The 22,437-nt window shown below is 39.4% G+C and overlaps 1 protein-coding gene across 1 annotated transcript; it reads left to right on the top strand.

Annotated features, from left to right (window-relative positions):
- The first annotated feature begins 10,169 nt into the window (after positions 1–10,169).
- On the top strand, positions 10,170–20,616 carry LOC141337063 (meprin A subunit beta-like). The gene is made up of 14 exons (XM_073842806.1): positions 10,170–10,278; positions 10,499–10,589; positions 10,777–10,795; positions 14,162–14,221; positions 14,307–14,350; positions 14,534–14,612; positions 14,748–14,865; positions 17,278–17,456; positions 17,594–17,812; positions 17,997–18,149; positions 19,084–19,299; positions 19,375–19,842; positions 19,988–20,173; positions 20,259–20,616. Exons 2-14 carry the CDS (start codon positions 10,533–10,535, stop codon positions 20,324–20,326), a joined length of 1,866 nt encoding a protein of 621 aa, XP_073698907.1. The 5' UTR covers positions 10,170–10,278; positions 10,499–10,532; the 3' UTR covers positions 20,327–20,616.
- Positions 20,617–22,437: the final 1,821 nt, after the last annotated feature.

Below are 22,437 nucleotides of genomic sequence, written 5' to 3' on the forward strand. Positions count from 1 at the left end.
CCACCAACTAGACAGGAGTGGGAATTACAGCTACAAATTACAATAGATCACCCTCAGTGTAATCTGTCAAAATGACGGATAATGCAACCTCTGGTCCAAACATCTGATAAAAACGTCCACAAGTATTCCAAACAACTTCAGTCCATCAATTAACATCTTTATTAAAGGGTTAATTCACCCAAAAATGAAACTTAGCCCATTATTTACTCACCCTCAAGGTATCCTAGGTGTATATGACTTTTTTCTTTCAGACAACTGCAATCAAAGTTATATTAAAAATTGTTCTGGCTCCTTCAAGTTTTAAATGGTATTTCTCTTCATCAGTCCAAACCAAGTCCATTAATGTGCATCCACCCATAATAAAAAGCATCTCACAAAGCTTCGGGGGGTGAATAAAGGCCTCCTGCAGTAAACCGATGCATTGTTGTAAGAAAAATATCCATATTTAAAACATAATAATCACTTTTCTCTAGACGTGTGAGGCACTTTTTATTGTGGATGGAGGCACTTTATTGGACTTGTTTTGAACGAATGAAGAGAAACACCCACCCATTGCCATTATAAAGCCTGAAGGAGACAGAAAAATTTTAATATAACTCCGACTGCATTCGTCTTAAAGAAGGAAGTCATATACACCTAAGACGCCTTGAGGGTGAGTAAATAATGGGCTAATTTTCATTTTTGGGTAAACTTACCCTTTAAGTTATAGTAGCTGAAAAGTATTAATAGTGAAACAGATATTGCTGTAGATTAATAGCGCAGAACTACTGAAGGCTGCCCATGCAGGGCCTGCACTAAGGGGCCAATATTTTGCTAATGAGCAAAGTCACAGTTGTTCTAATCACTGAACTTGTAGTGCCAGAATCAACTATGAAAGATAACCATTGCCCTGATTTTCATATTGTACATAATCCTATTCCTACCTTACGTTCGAATTTTCTCTCCAACAGTTCAATACCTCAATATTTTTTTCAACAAGCAGCAAGTTGTTCTTCATTGGAGTTGTCAGTGGTTAGTAGCATATCTTGCTGCTTCATCTTACCTCTCCCTCACTGCGGGCTCACCAACAGCCACTTTCTTACCCCCCTTTGCACTCTGTGGTTAGCCAGCCCCCTTTTCTCTCTGCAGTTATAGCAAGCCTCAGGAACAACACTTAGTTAATGTCATCACGATGTTATTTCTTTCTCTGACTGTTCAAATAAACCTACCATTAAAACTATAGACTGAGCATTTCTTCTGACATTTCATGTCAGTGGGCAAACATACAAAGTCAGCAGGGGATCAAATACTTTTTTCCCCTCACTGTATGTGCAGGTGCCCAAAAATGATGATTTCCTAGATTTAAACCCTATTCCATCACGGATGACTAAGCCCCTGAAATTTAGTACTGGTTCAGTTCATCTGATCCTCCGTCTTTTAGGAAGATGCTTTGCATTAAATACTTACACTGCAAAAAATGCTATTCTAGCGTAGATTTTTAGGGCCCGAGCCCAAAAGGGCGAAGGCCCTATTGTTTTTCTAAGGATTATTATTATTATTATTATTATTATTAGGGCCCGAGCACTACAGTGCGAGGACCCTATTGGAATTGCTCCGTTTATTATTATTCTTCTTCTTCTTCTCCAAAATGAAAAGTCTTTTTGAGGGCCTAAACATGCCCGAAAACTCACGAAACTTTGCACATGCATCAGACCTGGCGAAAATTTACATCTGATATTGTTTTCAAAAGTGGGTGTGGCAAAATGGCTCGATAGCGCCACCTATAAAATTTCAACGGAGTGCGCCTCGAGCTACGTTTCACGTACATGTACGAAACTCGGTACACATATGTAACACACCAATACCTACAAAAAAGTCTCCTGGTGCAACATCCGAAACCCAACAGGAAGTCCGTTATATTGAATTTCCTGTACGATTTTTGTGCAGTTTTTGCGATTTTCAGGCCTCGTACTTTAACGAACTCCTCCTACAGTTTTTATCCGATCATCTTCAAATTTGCTGAGTGTCATCATAAGGCCTTTGCGATGTTAAATTGCGAAGCTTTAGAGTTTTCGTTGATGGGCGTGTCCGTGGCGGCCTGACAAACTTTGATGTTTCGCCATGAAAAAGGAAGTTGCTATAACTCAGGCATACGATGTCCGATCTGCCTCAAACTTCACATGTTTGATGACAGTCCGGTCCTGAACACATGTCAGTGCACAAATTCAGTTATAGTCATAGCGCCACCTGCTGACAACAGGAAATGACATGTTTAACACTGTTACGGACTCTTAGCAACATATTGAAAAACGTTAACAAGTCGTAAATAGGCTAGCAACATGCTACAAACATGCTAAAACATGCTAGCAACACTTAGCTAAGAGCTAAAGCATGCTATTAATACAAATACAAAAGGAAATTGCTGTAACTCATGTATATACTGTTGAATCTGACCCAAACTTAATATTCAACATGCTACAAAAATAATAAAGCATGCTAGCAACACTTAGCTAATATGCTAAAGCATGCTAATAATACAATAAAACAGGAAGTTACTCTAACTCAGGCATACCATGTCCAATCAGCCCCAAACTTAACATGTTTGATAAGAATCCTGGCCTAAACACACGCCCATGCCTGTATTCAGTTATAGTCATAGCGCCACCAGCTGGTAACAGGAAGCCATATGTTTAATACTGTTGTGGATGACTAGCAACATTTAAAAAAAAATTCAACAACTGTTAAAAAGGGTAGAAACATGCTATAACATGTTAGCAACATTTAGCTAAGTGCTAAAGCATGCTCTTAATGCAATGAAACAGGAAGTTACTGTAACTCAGGCATGCAATGTCCAATCAGTCCCAAACTTCACATGTTTGATAACAGTCGTGACCTGAAGATGTCTACATGCCAATATTCAGTTATAGTTATAGCGCCACCTACTGTCAACAGGAAGTGACATGTTCAACACTGTGACACACTATTAGCAACACACTAAAAAAGCCATTGAGTGCTAAACTAGTTTAAAACGTACTCAAACATGCTAGCAACACTTACTTAGTGCTAAAGCATGTTGTTAAAGACATAAAACAGGAAGTTACTGTAACTCAGGCATGCAATGTCCAATCAGCCCCAAACTTCACATGTTTGATAAGACTCCTGGCCTGAAGATATATACATGCCCATATTCAGTTATAGTCACAGCGCCACCTGCTGACAACAGGAAGTGACGTTTAATGGTGTTACGGACTCCTAGCAACATATTAAAAAGCGTTAGCAAGTTTTAAATAGGCTAGCATCATGCTAGAATCATGTTAAAACATGCTAGCAACACTTAGCTAAGAGCTAAAGCATGATATTAATACAAAGAAAAATAAGTGTAACTCATGCATACAATGTCCAATCTGACCCAAGCTTAATATGTTTGATAAGAGTCCTGGTCTGAACACAAGCCCATGCCCATATTCAGTTAAAGTCATAGTGCCACCTGCTGGCAACAGGAAGTCACATGTTTAATACTGTTGTGGATGCCAAGCAACATTTTAAAAATATCAACAAGTGTTAAATAGGGTAGCAACATGCTAGAAACATGTTAGCAACATTTAGCTAAGTGCTAAAGCATACTCTTAATGCAGTGAAACAGGAAGTTACTGTAACTCAGGCATGCAATGTCCAATCAGCCCCAAACTTAATATGTTTGATAAGAGTCCTGGCCTGAATACATTTACATGCCAGTATTTAGTTATAGTCATAGCGCCACCAGCTGGCAACAGCAAATTACTTGTTTTACACTAACTTAAGCATGCAATGTACAATTTGCACCAAACTTGACATGTTTGCCAATAGTCCTGGCCTGAAGACATCTAAAAGCCAATATTTCGTAATAGCGCCACCTGTTGGCAGCAGGATATGTCATGACTTACACTCAAGCATGCCATGTTCAAGCTTCACCAAACTTCATATGTTTCATGAATGCGCTGGCCTGAACACATCTGCATGCCAATATTCAGTTATAGGCATATCGCCACCAGCTGGCAGCAGGAAGATTGCCACATATCAATGACTTTGACATATTCCTCCTACATTTACTGTGTTAATAGCATAGTGCCCACCATTCGCCACCGATCGGCGGTGAGCCCGAGTGCGAGGGCCCTACCATCGCTGCTTGCAGCTTTAATTATTATTATTATTATTATTTCATCAATGTTTTGGGGGATTTCGGGGTCCTTAACATACACGAAAACTCTTGAAACTTTGCACACGCATTGGAACCTGCGGCCATCAGGGCCGGACAAACTTTGACATGGGGGGGTCACCTGGGGGGGGCGTGGCACAGCGTTAAAAATTTCAACTTTTGAGGGACTCTGGAGCACACACCGGTTGACCTATATTTATCAAAATTCATACACATATAGACCTCATCGAGCCGAACAACTCTAATGCTCAAAGTCCGTGCTTCGCCCAACAGGAAGTCAGCTATTCAGGGATGTCTAAAAAGCGCATGCAATGGAATTTGAAATACTCCTTCAAGGCCTTTCCACCGATGGCCTCCAAACTCGGTCAGCATGATCTCAAGACATTGGGGAAACAAAATTGCCAGGGGAATTTTGATATTTCAAACGGTTTGGCCGTGGCGGGGCGACAAAATTATGGCGAGAAATGAGAAACAGGAAGTGTCTAATAACTTTAACACACTTTGTCTGATTTTGACCAAACTTCAGCAGTTTGTTCAACGTATGATGCCAGTCACAGAGATGTGACTATTATGAGTCAAAGTTATAGCGCCACCAACTGGCAGCAGAAAGCGCAACGTTTTCTAAATGCTTTTAAATCAGCCTCTTAATTTTACTCAATTTGCTTTAAACTTCATCCCAATAATGTCGAAACACGGCTGATGAGAATCTGTTAAGGGCATTATCGATAACTTTTATCATGTTGCCATGGCAATGTGTCAAACTTTAACTTTAGTTTTTTGTGTTTTCGAGCCACTTAAAATACTTGGAATTTCATGAAACTCAACACACACATCTGTATTAATGATATTTAGACACTGATAAAAGCCTATAAATGGGCGTGGAGGAGGCACTCTATAGCGCCACCTTTTGACAAAAGTTGGGGGTTTAGTTTTGCCTACAGTCACCAAACTTGGTACGTATATTGCTCTCATCAATCCGGACAACTTTCTAATTAACACTCATTAGCTATAATAAACAGGAAGTTGGCTATTTTTATTTGAATGTGGATTTTTGGAAAATTCAGGCTGTAAATAAAATCATACTAAACAAAGCAGAAACAAGAAGTTCACACCAAACTTTGTCAACATGATAAGAATATACTCAAAATGCTAAATTGTGAGCGGATTTGGGATATCTTGAATGGTGTTGATGTGGTGATTTTTTAAAGTCACAGTAAAAAAAGTAGCATTAATTTTCATATATCTTTAAAGTGCCTAATACCAACTCTTCAAAACTTTGTATATATGAAGAACAAATCATTCTTAGAAAATACGCTTGGTATCAAAATTTTATCATGCTCAGAGGCCCCAAAAACATTAAAAGTATCCAGAAGTGAAAGAGAGAAATGAAAACTGTAATACAAGGCATGAACACCAGAGGTCCTCGTATGATAAGGAATATTTTTACCTCTAAAGCTATTCTGCTCATTCATAATGTACAACAAAGAAACGAATGCATAGATTCATTTGCAGTTGTTATGTACTGTACTTTCAGAATACTTTTAAATAATTTTAAAATAAACACTAAAAAGCATTATTTTATTTTTTTTATGAAAAATTATGAAATGTTTTGTTTGTCTCTCACTGATTTGGTAACACTTTCTATGAAGCCCCTGTTATAAGGGTATTTCTAAGGCATTATAATGAACGCATAATGCATTATAAAAAAAACGTATAATATAATATATTATATCATCCAATGAATATTCATAACAACAAATATCATACATTATAATACTTAAATATTAGAGGTTATAACTTTTAAGATTATGATTTATAACACACAATAGACACCATATTAAATCTACTTCATTTGTAATGGACTATATCATATTAGATTTATTTTTTACATTATATTCTATTCTATTGACTATAAGCAACTAAATCTCACCAACTAACACTCCTTACAGTGTAGACTTAGATTAATGTTAGGCTAAGTAGAAGGTTCATGTTCTTGCAAAGTTACTTATAATCAGTTTGTCTTTTGGGGAACTGTCAAAATACAGTGTTAGCACATATTTAGCACACTACTAATAAGAATTACTGCTAGCTGACATGCAGTTGCAGAGTTACTTATAAAAAGCTGTCTAACGGGTACCATCAAAATAATTAAACTGATCATATTATACATTCATCTGATCTGATACCTGATCTTATGGCTATTTGAGAATTATTATTATTATTACTTATAAGTGATCTTTGTATGCTTTAAGTAAAGTGACATCAGTAAGATGGCAAAATATGAGACTTATACATTATAACTATGAGGAGGTAATCATACTCATAAAAGCTATAATAAAAAAAGTAAAAATTCTAATACATTAAAACTGTTCTTATGAATGCTCATGAGATTATACAACATATTATAAGGTTTTTTATAATGTATTATGCATTCCTTATAATGCCTTAAGAATACCCTTATAATGTATTATAAATACATGAACCCACAAATATTTTTAACAAATATAAATAAATGTACTAATGTACCTTTTAATAATATATGAATACTTTCTTTAGCTTAATATTAATTAACATTAATACATGCCATTTAATTATTGTTAACTTATGTTAACTAATATAGTTAATGTTAACAAATTAAACTGGATGGCAACATTTTAAATATTGTGTGTATGTGTATGTGTCTGTGTGTTGATTTTAATTAACCCTTTCAATTCGGTAAACTTTAAATCGACCCTGGAAGAAGGGTTAATGTGAATGCATGTGCCAACTGGGCACCGTTTTCCTGATGCTATCGGTATGGTGACTGCGCAGATGGCGAGGGCCCGGTCATCGCTGCTTGCAGCTTTAATTATTATTATTATTATTTTTTTTTCAATGTTTTGGGGGATTTCGGGGGCCTTAACATACACGAAAACTCTTGAAACTTTGCACACACATTGGAACCTGCGGCCATCAGGGCCGGACAGACTTTGACATGGGGGGGTCACCTGGGGGGGGCATGGCACAGCGTTAAAAATTGCGACTTCTGAAGGGCTCTGGAGCGCACAACGGTTGACCTACAGTCACCAAAGTTCATACACATATAGACCTCATCGGGCCGAACAAATTTCACTCTCATAGTCCGTGCTTCGCCAAACAGGAAGTCGGCTATTCAGGGATGTCTAAAAAGTGCATGCAATGGAATTTGAAATACTCCTACTAGGCCTTTCCACCGATGGCCACCAAACTCGGTCAGCATGATCTCAAGACATTGGGGACGCAAAATTGCCAGGGGATTTTTGATATCTCGAACGGTTTGACCGTGACGGGGCGACAAATTTATGGCGAGAAATGAGAAACAGGAAGTGCCTAATAACTTTGACATACTTTGTCTGATTTTGACCAAACTTCAGCAGTTTGTTCATCGTCTGATGCCGATCACAGAGATGTGACTATTATGAGTCAAAGTTATAGCGCCACCAACTGGCAGCAGAAAGCGTGACGTTTTTGAAACGCTTTAAACTCAGCCTCTTAATTTTACTCAATTTGCTTCAAACTTCATCCCAATAATGTCAAAACACGACCGATAAGAATCTGTGAAGGGCGTTATCCATAACTTTTATCATGTTGCCATGGCAACGTGTCAAACTTTAACTTTAGTTTTTTGTGTTTTTGAGCCACTTAAAATGCTTAGAATTTCATGAAACTCAACACACACATCTGTATTAATGACAGTTAAACACTGATAAAAGCCCATAAATGGGCGTGGAGCAGGCGCTCCATAGCGCCACCTTTTGACAAAAGTTGGGGGGTTACTTTGTCCTACAGTCACCAAACTCGGTACATATATTGGACTCATCAAGCCGGACAACTTTCTAATTTACACCCATTAGCTACGACCAACAGGAAGTCAGCTATTTTTATTTAAATATGGATTTTTGGAAAAATCAAGCTGTGGAATTTGAAATACTCCTCCTAGACCTTTCTACCGATGGCCACCAAACTCGGTCAGCATGATCTCAAGATATTGGGAATGCAAAATTGCCAGGGGATTTTTGGTATCTCGAACGGTTTGGCCGTGGCAGGGCGACAAATTATGGCGAGAAATGAGAAACAGGAAATGTCTAATAATTTTGACACACTTTATCTGATTTTGACCAAACTTAAGCAGTTTGTTCGTCGTATGATACCGATCACAGAGATGTGACTATTATGAGTCAAAGTTATAGCGCCACCAACTGGCAGCAGGAAGTGTGTTGCTTGCAAAACGCTTTTAAATCAACCTCTTAATTTTACTCAATTTGCTTCAAACTTCATCAGAATAATATCAAAACACGGCCGATGAGAATCTGTGAAGGGGTCCTTGATACATCAAATGCTGTTGCCATGGCAACATGTCAAACTTTAACATTTGTTTCCTGTGTTTTTAAATATAGCTGTGAATAAATTCATATCACTCATAGCAGAATCAGACAGTTCACACCAAACTTTGTCAACATGATGCCAAGATACTGAAGATGTTAAATTGTGAACGGCTTTGGGACATCTTGAACGGTGTTGATGTGGTGATTTATGAAAGTAACAATAAAAAAGATGAAGAGTTATTTTCATATATCTTTAAATTGCATTATTCTAACTCATCAAAACTTTTTACATATAAAGAACAAGAAATTCTTAGGAAATACGTGTAGTTTCAAAATGTTATCATGCTCAGAGGCCCCAAAAACATTAAAAGTGTCACATAAATTTGTCAGATTAAAGCTCTAATACCAGGGATGAACACTAGAGGTCCTCATAAGATAAGGAATCGTTTGACCTCTAATGCTATTTAGCTCATTCTCAGTGTATAAGAATGAAAATAATCCATAGAATCAGTTGATATAAACTGTACTGTCAGTGTACTTTTACATAATTATTTTGTATAGGTGCTTAAAGAGCATTAAAATCTTTTTTTAATCTTTTAAGGAAAAATTATATGATTTATATACATATATACAATCTCACTGATAGAATAAAAAATCTTATAAGTATGACACTATACTGCTCAGTTCACTTAATTAGAATGAGAAACAAATACATCAACTAAGTTAATATGTATTTATTTTTAATATATTTGTTTATAATTATTTCACAGATGCTTATAGATCATTAAAATAATATTTAAAAATGGATGTAGATCATAAAACATGGTAACTATTTAAAATAGGGTCTCTTTTGTTAACATTGGTTAATGAACTAACACACGAACGAACAACGAACAATATATTTGTACTCGATTTTCTTCAAACTTCATCAGAATGATGTAAAAACACGGGCTGAGTGTAAGGAGGTGGGATGGGTGGTAAGAGAAAGAGTCAGACAGGAGGAGAGACAGTTAGGGTTAGTCCAAAGGGTTATTGTGAATGCATGTGCCAACTGGGCACCGTTTTCCTGATGCTATCGGGATGGCGACTGCCAGACGGCGAGGGCCCGGTCAACGCTGCTTGCAGCTTTAATTTTGTCTTGTTTCCAGCCAAAATATCTAAAAATTCTTAAATCAAGAAGGATTTTCTAGACAAAAATTATTGTCTTGTATTCAGAAAAAAAGTCAAAATTAAGTGCATTTTTGCTTAAAACAAGCAAAATAATCTGCCAACGGGGTAAGCAAAATAATCTTGTTTTGTCTGTTTGAAATAAGATTTTTTTTGTTTACCCCATTGGCAAATTATTTTGCTTGTTTTAAGCAAAAACTCACTTAATATGAAAACAAGAATTATTTTTACTCATCTAGAAAATCCTTCTTGATTTAAGAACTTTTAGATATTTTGTCCGGAAACAAGACAAAAAATCTAAGCTAGAAAAGCTTTTTTTTTTTTTTTTTGCAGTGTAATCAGCCCTAGACTGAGGGGAAATAGACAGATACCCTAAAAGGAAACATTTGTTGAGTATGCATTATGATTGGATGATATGGAAACATCCTGGTTTGATTAGGATATAAATACTCAGTCAAAGAGCTCCTCTTTGTCACACCGTCTGCAGATGCTCTGTATGACTTTCTGACCTTCTTGGAAGAATAAATCCTGTTTTTCCTATTCTACGAGTTATTGCCTCTCAATAATAGTTGGAAACATTTTTCTATAGAAAGGGTGAGTACATCTTCAGCAAATTTTTAATTTGGGTGAACTGTTCCTTTAAACTCCTTCTAACTCTTAGCCAGATCATATTTAATAATTACTTCTATCATGTCTAATAATATTAAGTTTATCATTATAAATCATAAACAATCGGATACAAGCTTGTATCATTGCAGACTAAACTTTTTTGTTCTATAAACTGGTTAATGCACAATGCGCTGATGTTCTGAAGAGAAGAGTGGAGAACGGCTCAGAGTGAAGTGATCATGGAGTCTCTCCATACATTGCTGATTCTGTGCATGTGCGCCACAGCGCTGTGTTTGGTGAGTGTAGAATTCAGATGTCATAGAAGCAATGCTTTTGTGATTATGCAAAACTACTATAATATAATGATACATGTTTTATTATATAGTTTGTGGGTATTTTATAATATCAGGTTATACAATATACAAAGCTTGCACTGTAAATGGACATTTTTAAAACTTACCACTCAAATGTTTTCTTTCAAAGCCAATATCTTCACTCACAGGTGAGTCATAACAATCAACACTTATATATTTAAAAATAACAGCATATTCAATAATCACAACTGTTTCCCTCTCAAGGGAAATCGAACCGTGTCCTCTAGGGGTCGCTATGGGGAACAGGACTCGTGTCTGAAGAATATATATAAAAACTACAATAAAATTGACCGGCGACAGCTTATGATGCCTCTTCTGGTGCGACTCGTCGCCACCAGTGCGTCACCACCAGTGCGACCACAGAACACAACATTCTCTTCTTTGTCTTCACTGACTTTTTATCTGAGTGCATGTTCTAAAACTCATCTGAGGTTTTGAAATAACAGCTCGTGTGTGACGTGTGTGGTGAAGGGCATGCACTTTCAGCTCCCAAGGGAGTTTGTTGAGCAGGGAATTGAGTTTGCGACCATTGCATTAAATCCTTGTTTCTTGTAAAAAAGGCATGCTCGTTGCATTCATTGCTTGTTTCTTGGAACAGGCACACTACTCATACCCGTTTTCACAAACTTTGTGTGTGTGGTGAATGGCAATGTGTCCAGCTCTCAAGGGAACTGATGTGCTCATCATGATGCATTCGCAAAGGAGGGAGGTGAGCCTTTACTGTTTTCCCAATTTTGCATGAGTGTGTTCACCTCTCACGATATTAACAACGCATTCGCGCCGGCAGCGGCTCCATTCTTGCTTGATAGTTCAGCCATAGTTATGGCGGGATGGACTTATTTAACTGCAGCTATCTGAGGCTAGCTGTGTGTTAATTTTCACCTCCCTCCTACTTTTTGTGGTCTGGGTGCTTCTGGTTAGTTTCACTTCTGGTAGTCCTTCCTACACACATCTGAGGATGTCTATGTGATAAGCTGAGTGACTGCTCCCCTTCCTTGGGTTTTAAGCAGCGGTCTCCCTGAGCCCCTGCCTAGACAGTGCTATCTCCCCTGCTAGGGTTATGAACAGATGGCCCACTATGGTGCCACGGAATGGGTGACCATGTTACCATGTTACTTTGTGTTCAGCTTGTTTTGCTGTATCTCTGGGACCCGTCTGTTGTGTTTTTCTTGCCCTTAGGCAGGTCCTCTTGGAGCACCCGCTCTGGTATTCGACTACAGCGTGGCCTTCTCGTCTTTTGGACCTGTCATTGACATCTACCTAGACATCAGGGCCACTCTTGGTTTTCAGGTCCCCACTACAGCACTACATCTAGGGCTACAGTCCTCTTTCCAGGGTTTTTTGGGAATCCACCCAATCTTAATACCCTGACCTCATATATCTAAGTGAGTATGATCCATATACTTTGTAACTAGCTACTGGCTGTTATTTGGGACCTGTTTACTTATGTCTTTAGGTCCTCGGTGTGTCCCCCCCCCCTCTCTAGTCTACCTACTACGGTCTTGGCTGCGCTCGTCTTCCTTGGATCTGCCTCCGCCTGCTTAGGTCCCTGTGGAACCTCCTGGCCTCCAGGTCCCCCACCAGTTACAGCTGGTAACTTAGGACTCGTAGTCCTTCTTCCAGGTATGCTTCCGGAAGTCTTCACAGGCATGCCCCTGGGCATTTTTGCTGGACTCTCTGACCTTACAGGACCTCCTTATTGAGAATCCCGCCCTGAGGGTCTCCCTTCCTAGCTTCCAGCCCTCTCTAAGTGGACTAGTATCACCCCTCTACGGAGTGGGCTTCTTAGTGAAGGGTTTTGCGAAACCCTCTTGAGTTTTGACTCTGACGATTAACATTTCTTAGGCTTCTTGCTGTTGCAGATTCTGTGGGTTTTGCCAGAGCGGAGCCTATGCTTCTTTGAGGCAGAAGCATAGTCCACTTAGGGTTGGTTAAGGCTAATCCCCTTGGAAGTAAACCCCCCCCCCCCCCCCTTCAGCCTGATGGCAGGGGAAGTTGCTGTTTCTATGCAGCTTTGTGAGTAAAGGGTTGATGGATAGGGCGTAGCATGCTCCCCTCTCTGGGGAAGGGTCCATCAAAGAGCGCCACATCCTGGCAGGTCAGGTGTTCCTCCCCGTCTCTCAGGGTTATGAGCATGTCCTTTCTGATGTCCAGGTTGATTTCCACTTCACAAGCCTCGTGGATGATGGCATGTCCCCCTTCCTGCGGAAGGGTCCCCTTAGAGCGCCACCCCCTGGTGGGTCCGGTTTCCTTCCTGTCTCTCAGGTTAAGAGCCTGTCTGTTCTGATGTCCAGGTTGATTCCCACTTTCCAGGCTTCGTGGATAATGGCATGCTCCCTTTCTGCGGAAAGGTCACTTATAGAATGCCACCTCTTGGCGGGTCAGGTGTTCCTCCCTTTCTCTCAGGGTTAGGGGCCTGTCCTCTATATCCACTATTGGAAAGATGGTCAAGTCTTGCTTCATGTAGGATTGCTCCCCTCACAGTGAGGGTTGACCCCTAGTATTGCCCATCATGTGACAAGCATCTGGAGCCCTGTCAAGTGTGACCTCTCTGGCACACCTTTCTTAAATCCATGTTATGGTAACAGCGCATGCTAGTCTCTGGGCACTTTCTAAAATCCACAAGAGTGGTAAGTGTGCACCAAGTTCTGAACACTTTTCTAAAATCCACATAGGTGGTAAGTGCGCACCAAGTCTTTGTGCACTTTTTTTTAAAAATCCTGTATGGTATGGGTAACGCGCTAGACTTAGTCCACAGGAACTGCTTCCCTTGTTCTGTGAGTCGGTTCCTGAGGGAACAGACCCATTCAGAGCTAGTGGTAGCTCCTACATGACATGCAGGTCTAGGTTATCCTAGGTACTTAGCCGTATCCCCCTGAAAGAGTCTCCTTGATTCTAAGCCTTGAGCTCTACCCTGGGACCAGCCTTCTGACCCTATGCAGGTAAGTGGGTAACAGCTCTGGCCTTTGGCCGAGGGGGATAACGTCACTGACTAACGTCCCAGGGGCAATTTCCTTAACTTAAGGAAGTTGGTACTCAGTGCTCACTCTAATAGCATGCAGCATGGGTATATCCATTCCCCATAGCGACCCCTAGAGGATGCGGTTTAAGTTCCCTCGAGAGGGAACATCTCAGGTTACGTATGTAACCATGGTTCCCTGAGATAGGGAACGAGACACCACATCCTCTAGGGCACGTAAGCTTCAGACGAAGAAGCGAATGTTGTGGTCGCGCCTGTAGTGATGCACTGGTGGTGACGAGTCACACCAAAAGTGACTTCATAAGCTATCGCTGGCCAATTTCATTGTTGTTTTTGTATGTATTCTTCAGACACTGATGGTGTTCCCCGTAGCGACCCCTAGAGGACGTGGTGTCTCATTCCCTATCTCAGGGAACCACGGTTACATACTTAACCTGAGACATTTTAAATTATTTTATATATTATGCTCTGAATTTGACTTTTTTAAAATTAATTAATTAATTCATTTTTGTAGGGAATACAAAGCTTGATGTGAATGATGGAAAAGACAGGGATATATTTTATATAAATAAAGGTTTGTGGAAACATTAATATCATAGTTTAAATCTGTAGCATAATTTCTGTAACATTTTTACATTAACTGCTGTCTTGTTCAACAGCGGCAGGACTTCACCTGGTGGAAGGAGATATTCTGATACAGGAGGTCAGTGTTTTCTTTGAGCAAATTCTTATGCCACATTTCACAAATAGAGTACAAAATAGGGCCTGAATCTCTGGGCCTGAAAAATAATTAAAAAAAAGGTCAAACTAATGATGAGTAAAGTTTCAAGCACTAAACATCAAAATAATACAACTTTGTTAAATAAAATAAATCCATATTTAACAGGGAGGACTCAGAAACACAATTCTGGGTGAAGAGTATCGTTGGCCAACCACTGTGCCGTACTTCTTTGACTGCAACCTTGGTCTGTGAATATATAATAACAGCTTTGATCTGTATCTGACATTCTAATTCCAACTTAATAATTTCTTCAAATTGCTCACTAACTGCCCTTCTGTTTTACTTGCTCTTTTTCCTTTTCTTTTTTTGTTGTTGATAGAAATCAATGCCAAAGGTGTGATACTGAAAGCCTTTGAACAATTCAGACTCAAGACCTGTATTGACTTCAAACCCTGGCATAGTGAGCCAAACTTCATTTTCATATTTAAAGGCGACGGGTGAGAAAACTTTAAAACATTACACACATTTAAACTCATCTTCGCACATAGCGTAATAATCAAAATTCTATTCACATTTGTCACTTTTTTATTTAAAGTTTTTCCTTTTTTATCCTAGTTTTAGATTCCCATGAAATCGAAATTGAATATGTTAGCCTTCAAGTTAATTTTAAGCTAGTGTGCTCCAAGACAATGACAGAATTCGCATTTAGAAGATAAAAGCATTCAAAACTTACTGTCTCTAACTTCCACCAATATAAATCAATGATTTTGATGACATCATCCTGCACTTCAGCTTCTCACCAAACTTTCTGTCCAATCAAATGCTCTCTAGAATCCAAAGCGTCCCGCCCACTCATAGACATGTCTATATGACCCTGTCCCAAAATGCAACCTAACCCTCACAGTTCACACAGTGCACACTTTCATGATAAAATGCCGCATTGACTGTCAGGTAGAAGTCTGCCACAGAGCTCACTACTAGTGATGGGAAGATTGGATCATTTTACTGATCAATTTGAGACCAGAAACGCGTTTATAAACGTGTTTGTAAGGAAGGTTGGCAATTATTAACTTATTTCAGTATTCAATACTGCTGTCATGTTGAACAATTCAGAGGTGAAGACTCCAGAGGTGAACTAATCATTTCTCCTTCTGGTATGCACCCTGTCACAAATCGCACCCTAAGCCCTTGCGGTCCATACTTTTGTGATGTACAGTGAGGAAAAAAAATTATCCCCTGTTGATTTTGTGTCTTTTCCACTGACAAAGAAATGATCAGTCTATAATTTTAATAATATGTTTATTTGAACAGTGTGTATTTTGACAGAATAACAACAACCAAAAAACTCTAGAAAAATGACATTTAAAAAAAGTTACAAATTTATTTGCATTTTAATGACTGAAATAAGTATTTGATCCCCTATCAATCAACAAGATTTTTGGCTCCTAGGTATCTTTTATACGGGCAACAAGATGTTTGTTACCTGAATTAAAAATAAATGTCCACAGAAGCAATTAATCAATCAGATTCCAAACTCTCCACTATGGCCAAGACCAAAGAGCTGTCCAAGGATGTCAGAGACAAGATTGTAGACCAACACAAGGCTGGAATGGGCTATAAGACCATCACCACGCAGCTTGGTAAAAAGGTGACAACAGTTAGGGGGATTATTCGCAAATGGAAGACACATAAAATAACTGTCAATCTCCCTCAGTCTGGAGCTTCAATGATCATGAGAATGGTGAGGAATCAGCTCAGAACTACAAAGAAAGGACCTTGTCAATGATCTCAAGGCAACTGGGACCATAGTCAACAAGAAAACAATTGGTAATACACTACGCCGTAAAGGACTGAAATCCTGCAGCACCCGCAAGGTCCCCCTGCTCAAGAAAGTACATGTACAGGCCCGTCTGAAGTTTGTCAATGAACATCTGAATGATTCAGAGGAGAACAGGGTGAAAGTGTTGTGGTCAGATGAGATCAAAATCGAGCTCTTTGGCATCAACTCAACTCACCTTGCTGGGAGGAGGAGGAATGCTGCCTATGACCCCAAGAACACCGTCCCCACCGTCAAACATGGAGGTGGAAACATTATGCTTTGGAGGTGTTTTTCTGCTAAAGGGACAGGACAACTTCAGTGCATCAAAGGGACAATGGACAGGGCCATGTACCGTCAAATCTTGGGTGAGAACCTCCTTCCCTCAACCGGGGCATTAAAAATGAGTCGTGCATGGATATTCCAGCATAACATTGACCCAAAACGCATGGCCACTGCAACAAAGGAGTGGCTCAAGAAGTAGCAAATTAAGATCCTAGAGTGACCTAGCCAGTCTCCAGACCTTAATCCTATCGAAAATCTGTGGAGGAAGCTGAAGGATCGAGTTGCCAAACGTCAGCCTTGACACCTTAATGACTAAAGGGATCTGCAAAGAAGAATGGCACAAAATCCCTCCCAAGAAGTGTGCAAACCTAGTTGCCTACTACAAGAAATGTCTGACCACTGTGATTGAAATACTTATTTCACTCATTAAAATGCAAATCAATGTGTAACTTTTTTGAAATGAGTTTTTCTGGATTTTTTGTTATTCTGACAAACATACACAATTAGCAGTTGATCAAATAATTTTTCCCTTACTGTAATGCGGCTGAAATGATCATGTAGAAGTCTGCTGTAGACCTCAAGGGAACATAGCGGCCGCAAAGGGGTCGGTCACGAGCACGCATCTGAATGCTAAAATGTCGAATGGGACACCCTATGGTCTCGGGACTTAGCAGTAGCTGTTTCCTGTAAAGAACCAATAGGATGTTGAACATGCACAGTCAACTCGATGGTCCCGAGTCATTTTAAAGATTGAAAGCTGCAGCTGAATTTCAGGGTAATGAAAGGTGATGTTTTTCTGTTCCATCAGCTGTTACTCATATGTAGGGAATGGACACATGGGGAAACAGGAGTTGTCAATTGGTGAAGACTGTGACGATTTAGGAACTGTGGAGCATGAGTTTCTGCATGCGCTGGGGTTTTGGCACGAACAGTCCAGATCTGACAGAGATGACTATGTCACCATAGTGTGGGACCAGATTGAAGAGGGTAATTTTTGAATAATCAATAATAACATTATTCTGTCTTGCCAAACTCCTAACATCTTTCTACATATGCAGTATATAATAATGTTAAATGCAAAATCATTTGTTCATTAACTGTTTTGCGGTTTGTTTCTCACTAAGGTGAAGAGGAAAACTTCATTTTAGAAAATGAAACAGTGTCAAGCCCTCTCGGTGTGCCCTATGATTACAGTTCAGTCATGCACTACAGTAAGATGGCCTTCAGCAAAGCCAATGAGCCAACCATCGTTACCAAGATACCAGAATTCTTGGATGTGATTGGTCAAGAAATGGAGTTTAGTGACAGTGATTTGCTTAAGCTGAATCGGCTGTACAATTGTAGTAAGTTTATAATAAAGCACTCTCTGTGGAAGACTGGTTGAACTTGACTCTATAATCCACCATTATTATTTATAAATGTATTGACATTATTCTGACTGATAAGATAAAGACTGCTTGCTCAACTACTTGGCTTCTCTCACTAATTTCACACATGCGTCCTAAACATTTTTCATAATTCTTCCAGCTACAGCCTCAACTTTTCTGGACTCTTGCCACTTTGAGAAACCGAATATCTGTGGTATGATCCAGGGTGATCAAGGAAATGCCAAGTGGGCTCGAGTACAAAGAGTAAAGGGTGGTCCACAGACAGACTACACCAACCTGGGTCGATGTCAAGGTATGAACACCCCTAGTCTCAGCCTCGGACATCACGCCCACGGAACGTGGGCTAAACGTCTGATGCGTAAGGCACACTTAGCTGAAAAACTTCAGGAGTTTCGAAATTAAATTATACAGGATTTCCAGTAGACATGTGTGTCGCGTTCTTTAATGTTCCTCATGGAAACAAAATACCCCTCACGAAAGAAGAAAGCCGTCGTGTTTACAACTGTGATGACGAGCACTTATCAGTATCAACCACAGTTTTACACGCCGGTCTGTTATTTTCGCAACATTTCAACGCCCCTAAACACAACGCAGCACAAAATGAAACATGATTGTTTGCTTTACCTGTCAGTCATTTGGCCTCTAGGGTTTGCCTTTGCCATCAAAGCGGCCAATGTTCCCAGACCTTCTGCCGTCAGTCTGAAGGTCTGGCTCGCTATGCGAGACTAGAACACCCCTAACCACAAAAGCAGAATTCAACCCAACACAACCAGTTTTGCATTAATTTACATGCTCACTAGCAATAAAACTTCATGCAAGTGATTTAAGAGAATTTCGCAGTTGTTTCCATCATGCTCAGAAGCCCCACCCATTGTGAAATTCTCATTGGCCCAAAATCCATACAAACGCAAATATGTTTGGTTGTGATGCATTCAAAATCCAGACTCCTGTCACTGTCGCTTCAATGCCATTTACAAATGTTCTTCTATGGCCTCATGGGAAAGTATGGTGTTCTTCGAACTTTTACTGTGTGCATTTTGATCTTCAAGATAAACACATTTTACTGATACTATAAGGAAATATTCTTTGACCTTGTCTGGTAATTTTTTGTCAAGGATTTTTATAATATATACAAAATTATCTTTAAACTCCATTATTAGATCCAAAGTGAAAGTGAGAAGACTGGCTTAATAGCCTTTTATCTAATAAAGTTTATAATTTTACAGGGGTTGGGTTCTTCATGCATTTCAGCACAGCCACAGGTAAGCAAGGTGACCAGGCTTACCTGAAAAGTCGCCTCTTTTACCCCAAAAGACGCTCCCAATGCCTGCAGTTCTATCACTATAACAGTGGGGGTGCAGATGATCGGCTAAACATCTGGGTGCGCGAATACACCGCTGAAAACCCCAAAGGAGCCCCGAGACTCATTAAGAAGATCAGAGGTAATAAATCCTGATGTTTAAAACACTGATAGATAATTCCTTAGGCTATGGGTAACTTATTCTTGCACTGTTTAGGTGGACACAAAGGCTCTTGGGAACTATACCATGTTACATTAAATGTCTCTGACAAATTCAGAGTGGTGTTTCAAGGAGTTAAAGGAAGAGACGTATCAAAGGGTGGTTTGTCTCTGGATGACATCAACCTCTCAGAGACACAGTGTCCTCAACACACTTGGCGTATCCGTAATTTTACCAGTATTCTTGCTAAAACCCCTGCCGGTTCCGAAACCTACAGCCCCCGCTTCCTGTCCCCAGACGGTTACTCATTTCAGATTGGTTTGTACATTAATGGTGAAACAGACAGCCCAGGTGAAATGGCAATCTACCTCCACTTAACTTCTGGACCCAATGATGACAAACTCCAATGGCCATGTCCATGGCGACAGGCATCCATGGAGCTGATGGACCAGAATCCAGACATCCAACACCGCATGAACAACCTTAAGATGGTCACTACAGATCCAACCATGATCTCTACTGACTGTAAGACAAAAAGTTATAGATATTTTGCGAGCCATTTTGAACCATTAATGCTTATGTGCTAAGTACAGATATTTGGTTACAGACTATTTAGAGATAAAAGTCAATAAAAGATGTTTTATAAACAGTATCTTCTCTCTTTGTGCAGTCATGGGTACAGTTGAGTATTTATGGGACAACCCACGAAAAGTAGGCAGTCTAGTCACTGACACAGATGGCAGTTCATACTACCGGGGGCCGGGTTACGGTACTAGCAGTTACATCACGCATGATCGTCTGAAGAGTCGAAGCTTCATCAAAGGAGACGATGTCATCTTCCTCTTTTCCCTTGAAGGTTTGTGAGCAGCATGTTTTTATTCCATATTAGAGAAATTCCTATGAAATGTGACCAAAGTTTAAACTTTTCACTTCATGAATAGATGTGACTGGACTTTTGGAGTGTCAAACCAGAGAGTCTTGGAGAGAAGATCCCCATGACATCATGTAGTATACGTCATGAAGCCTCAACCGAGAGAGAGAAAAAAATCTCTCCAGAATTTGCCAGATTGTCTTCTTTACTGAGCTGAAGCTACTGAATTATATCTTGCCTTTAAAAAATTTTCCAGTCCAAAAACCAAAAAAAAGAAAAAAAAAAAGAAACAGCTGATAAAATTGTATTACTAGATTGCTAGCAATTCTTGTGTTTATTGCCTACTTAAGATGAACTGCTTCTTTCCTCATTTGTAAGCATCTGCTAAATGAATAAATGCATTAAATAAAGTATTAGCAGTAAGATGACTCTGTTGTACCTGTCCTGACTGATGTCAGCCTACACTGTAACAAATTTCTGTAGTTTTCAAAGCATTATTACTGTCAGGGGCATCGTAGTTGGGTGAAAAGGGGGACTAAATTTTCAGGGCCCGAAGTGGGGGGAGGGCCCCTGAGGAGTGAATAGGAGTGTACAGTGGAGGGGGCCCTTAGCTGAGTCAGTGCACAGGGCCCAGAATTCCCAGCGATGCCCCTGATTACTGTAAAATGAACACATCCATACTGTAGAATATGTATTCAGTATGTTGCTGTAAATCTGCAATGCATCATGGGTAAAAAATATAACAGCAGGAAATTCTACAGTTAAATTATATTTTCCTGTGAATCATAGTACAGAAGTTGTGATCGACATTTTTTTCTCTCAGCTGGATTAACCGTCGTAATGGGCGTATTTTTTTTCCAATTTGACCTCAGAAAGGTAAAGTTGCTCTTTATTTTTCTCTATTAAGTTTTGTCATTATTGTTATTTTTTACAGTTTTCACTCGTGACGTTATGTGTCTTAACTTTCAGAGAGCGTGCCGTGAGAGAGAGAGAGAGAGAGAGAGAGAGAGAGAGAGAGAGAGAGAGAGAGAGAGAGAGAGAGGTGGAACCGGGCGGACATCCACATTAACCGGTAAGTGTTCGCCGAAAATAATTTTGATATATTTTCACACATGCAATGTCAATTTACACTGTTGTAAACTACTGTAAATTGATGTTTTCTAAAAAAATATTTTCAAACTATGTTTTTGCAGTTATTTTTTTTGTTAACATTTTTACATTTTCAACAAAGTTAAGTCCCATTGTCCACATATGTGTACATCAAATTTAGCGGCATAGTAAATCTTTACTGTTACAAAAAATTGTCAAATTAGCATGCCATATTAATCATACAACACTATTGTGCGTAACTTAACAAGAATCAACACTTAAATTTTATTAGATTTTTTGCTATGTGGACGTTTTTGTCTGGTGTGGCTGCCTGACTTTTCAGATGTGTTTGCCGCCGTCTTGAAATTTCTATGTAAAGTTTTTTTCTCTTCTGACACCACCAGATGGCAGTGTAAGTACCCCCATACCTGTCCATAAAACCACCAATTCAGCAGTGAATAGAATTGTGGACATACGAGCTAAAATGTGCTGTCCACGTATGTGGCCACTAAGCCCTAGGAGGTTTTTAAAATGGCTTCGCGCCACAAACTAAACGCCATCCGTTCTCAGCAAAACTGAGGACTAAAGGCGAAACGGATCTCGTAAGCCTCCTTCTATCAAATAATTAATGTTTGTTATTTAATGGTTATATGTTAGTAACATATCCGCTGTCACATTGCATCGATTGTCTTTCGGGTATTATAACAGGGCTCGCAAAATCGCCAGCCCAATGTTTTCCAGTCGGGCTGTCAAACGTAGGCTATCACCAGCCTGCTCGACGGGCTATTAAGAGAGGGCTCCTGTAGGTCCTTAAAACTTCCTAAATTCAGTTGTATCACATTTATATGGAAGCCCGTTTCCGCCACTGAATAAAAAAAAATAAAAAAAATAGTGCAACTTTTTTTCTCAGAATTAGATATAAAGTCGCAATTGCGAGATATAAAGTCAGAATTCTGAGATATAAAGTCGCAATTGCGAGTTAGAATGTCAGAATTGCGAGATATAAAGTCGCAATTGCGAGTTATAAAGTCAGAATTGCGAGATATAAAGTCAGAATTCTGAGATATAAAGTCGCAATTGTGAGTTATAAAATCAGAATTGCGAGATATAAAGTCGCAATTGCGAGTTATAAAGTCAGAATTGCGAGATATAAAGTCAGA

Source organism: Garra rufa, chromosome 6 (genome assembly GCF_049309525.1).
Source record: "Garra rufa chromosome 6, GarRuf1.0, whole genome shotgun sequence".
Taxonomy (NCBI): Eukaryota; Metazoa; Chordata; class Actinopteri; order Cypriniformes; family Cyprinidae; genus Garra; species Garra rufa.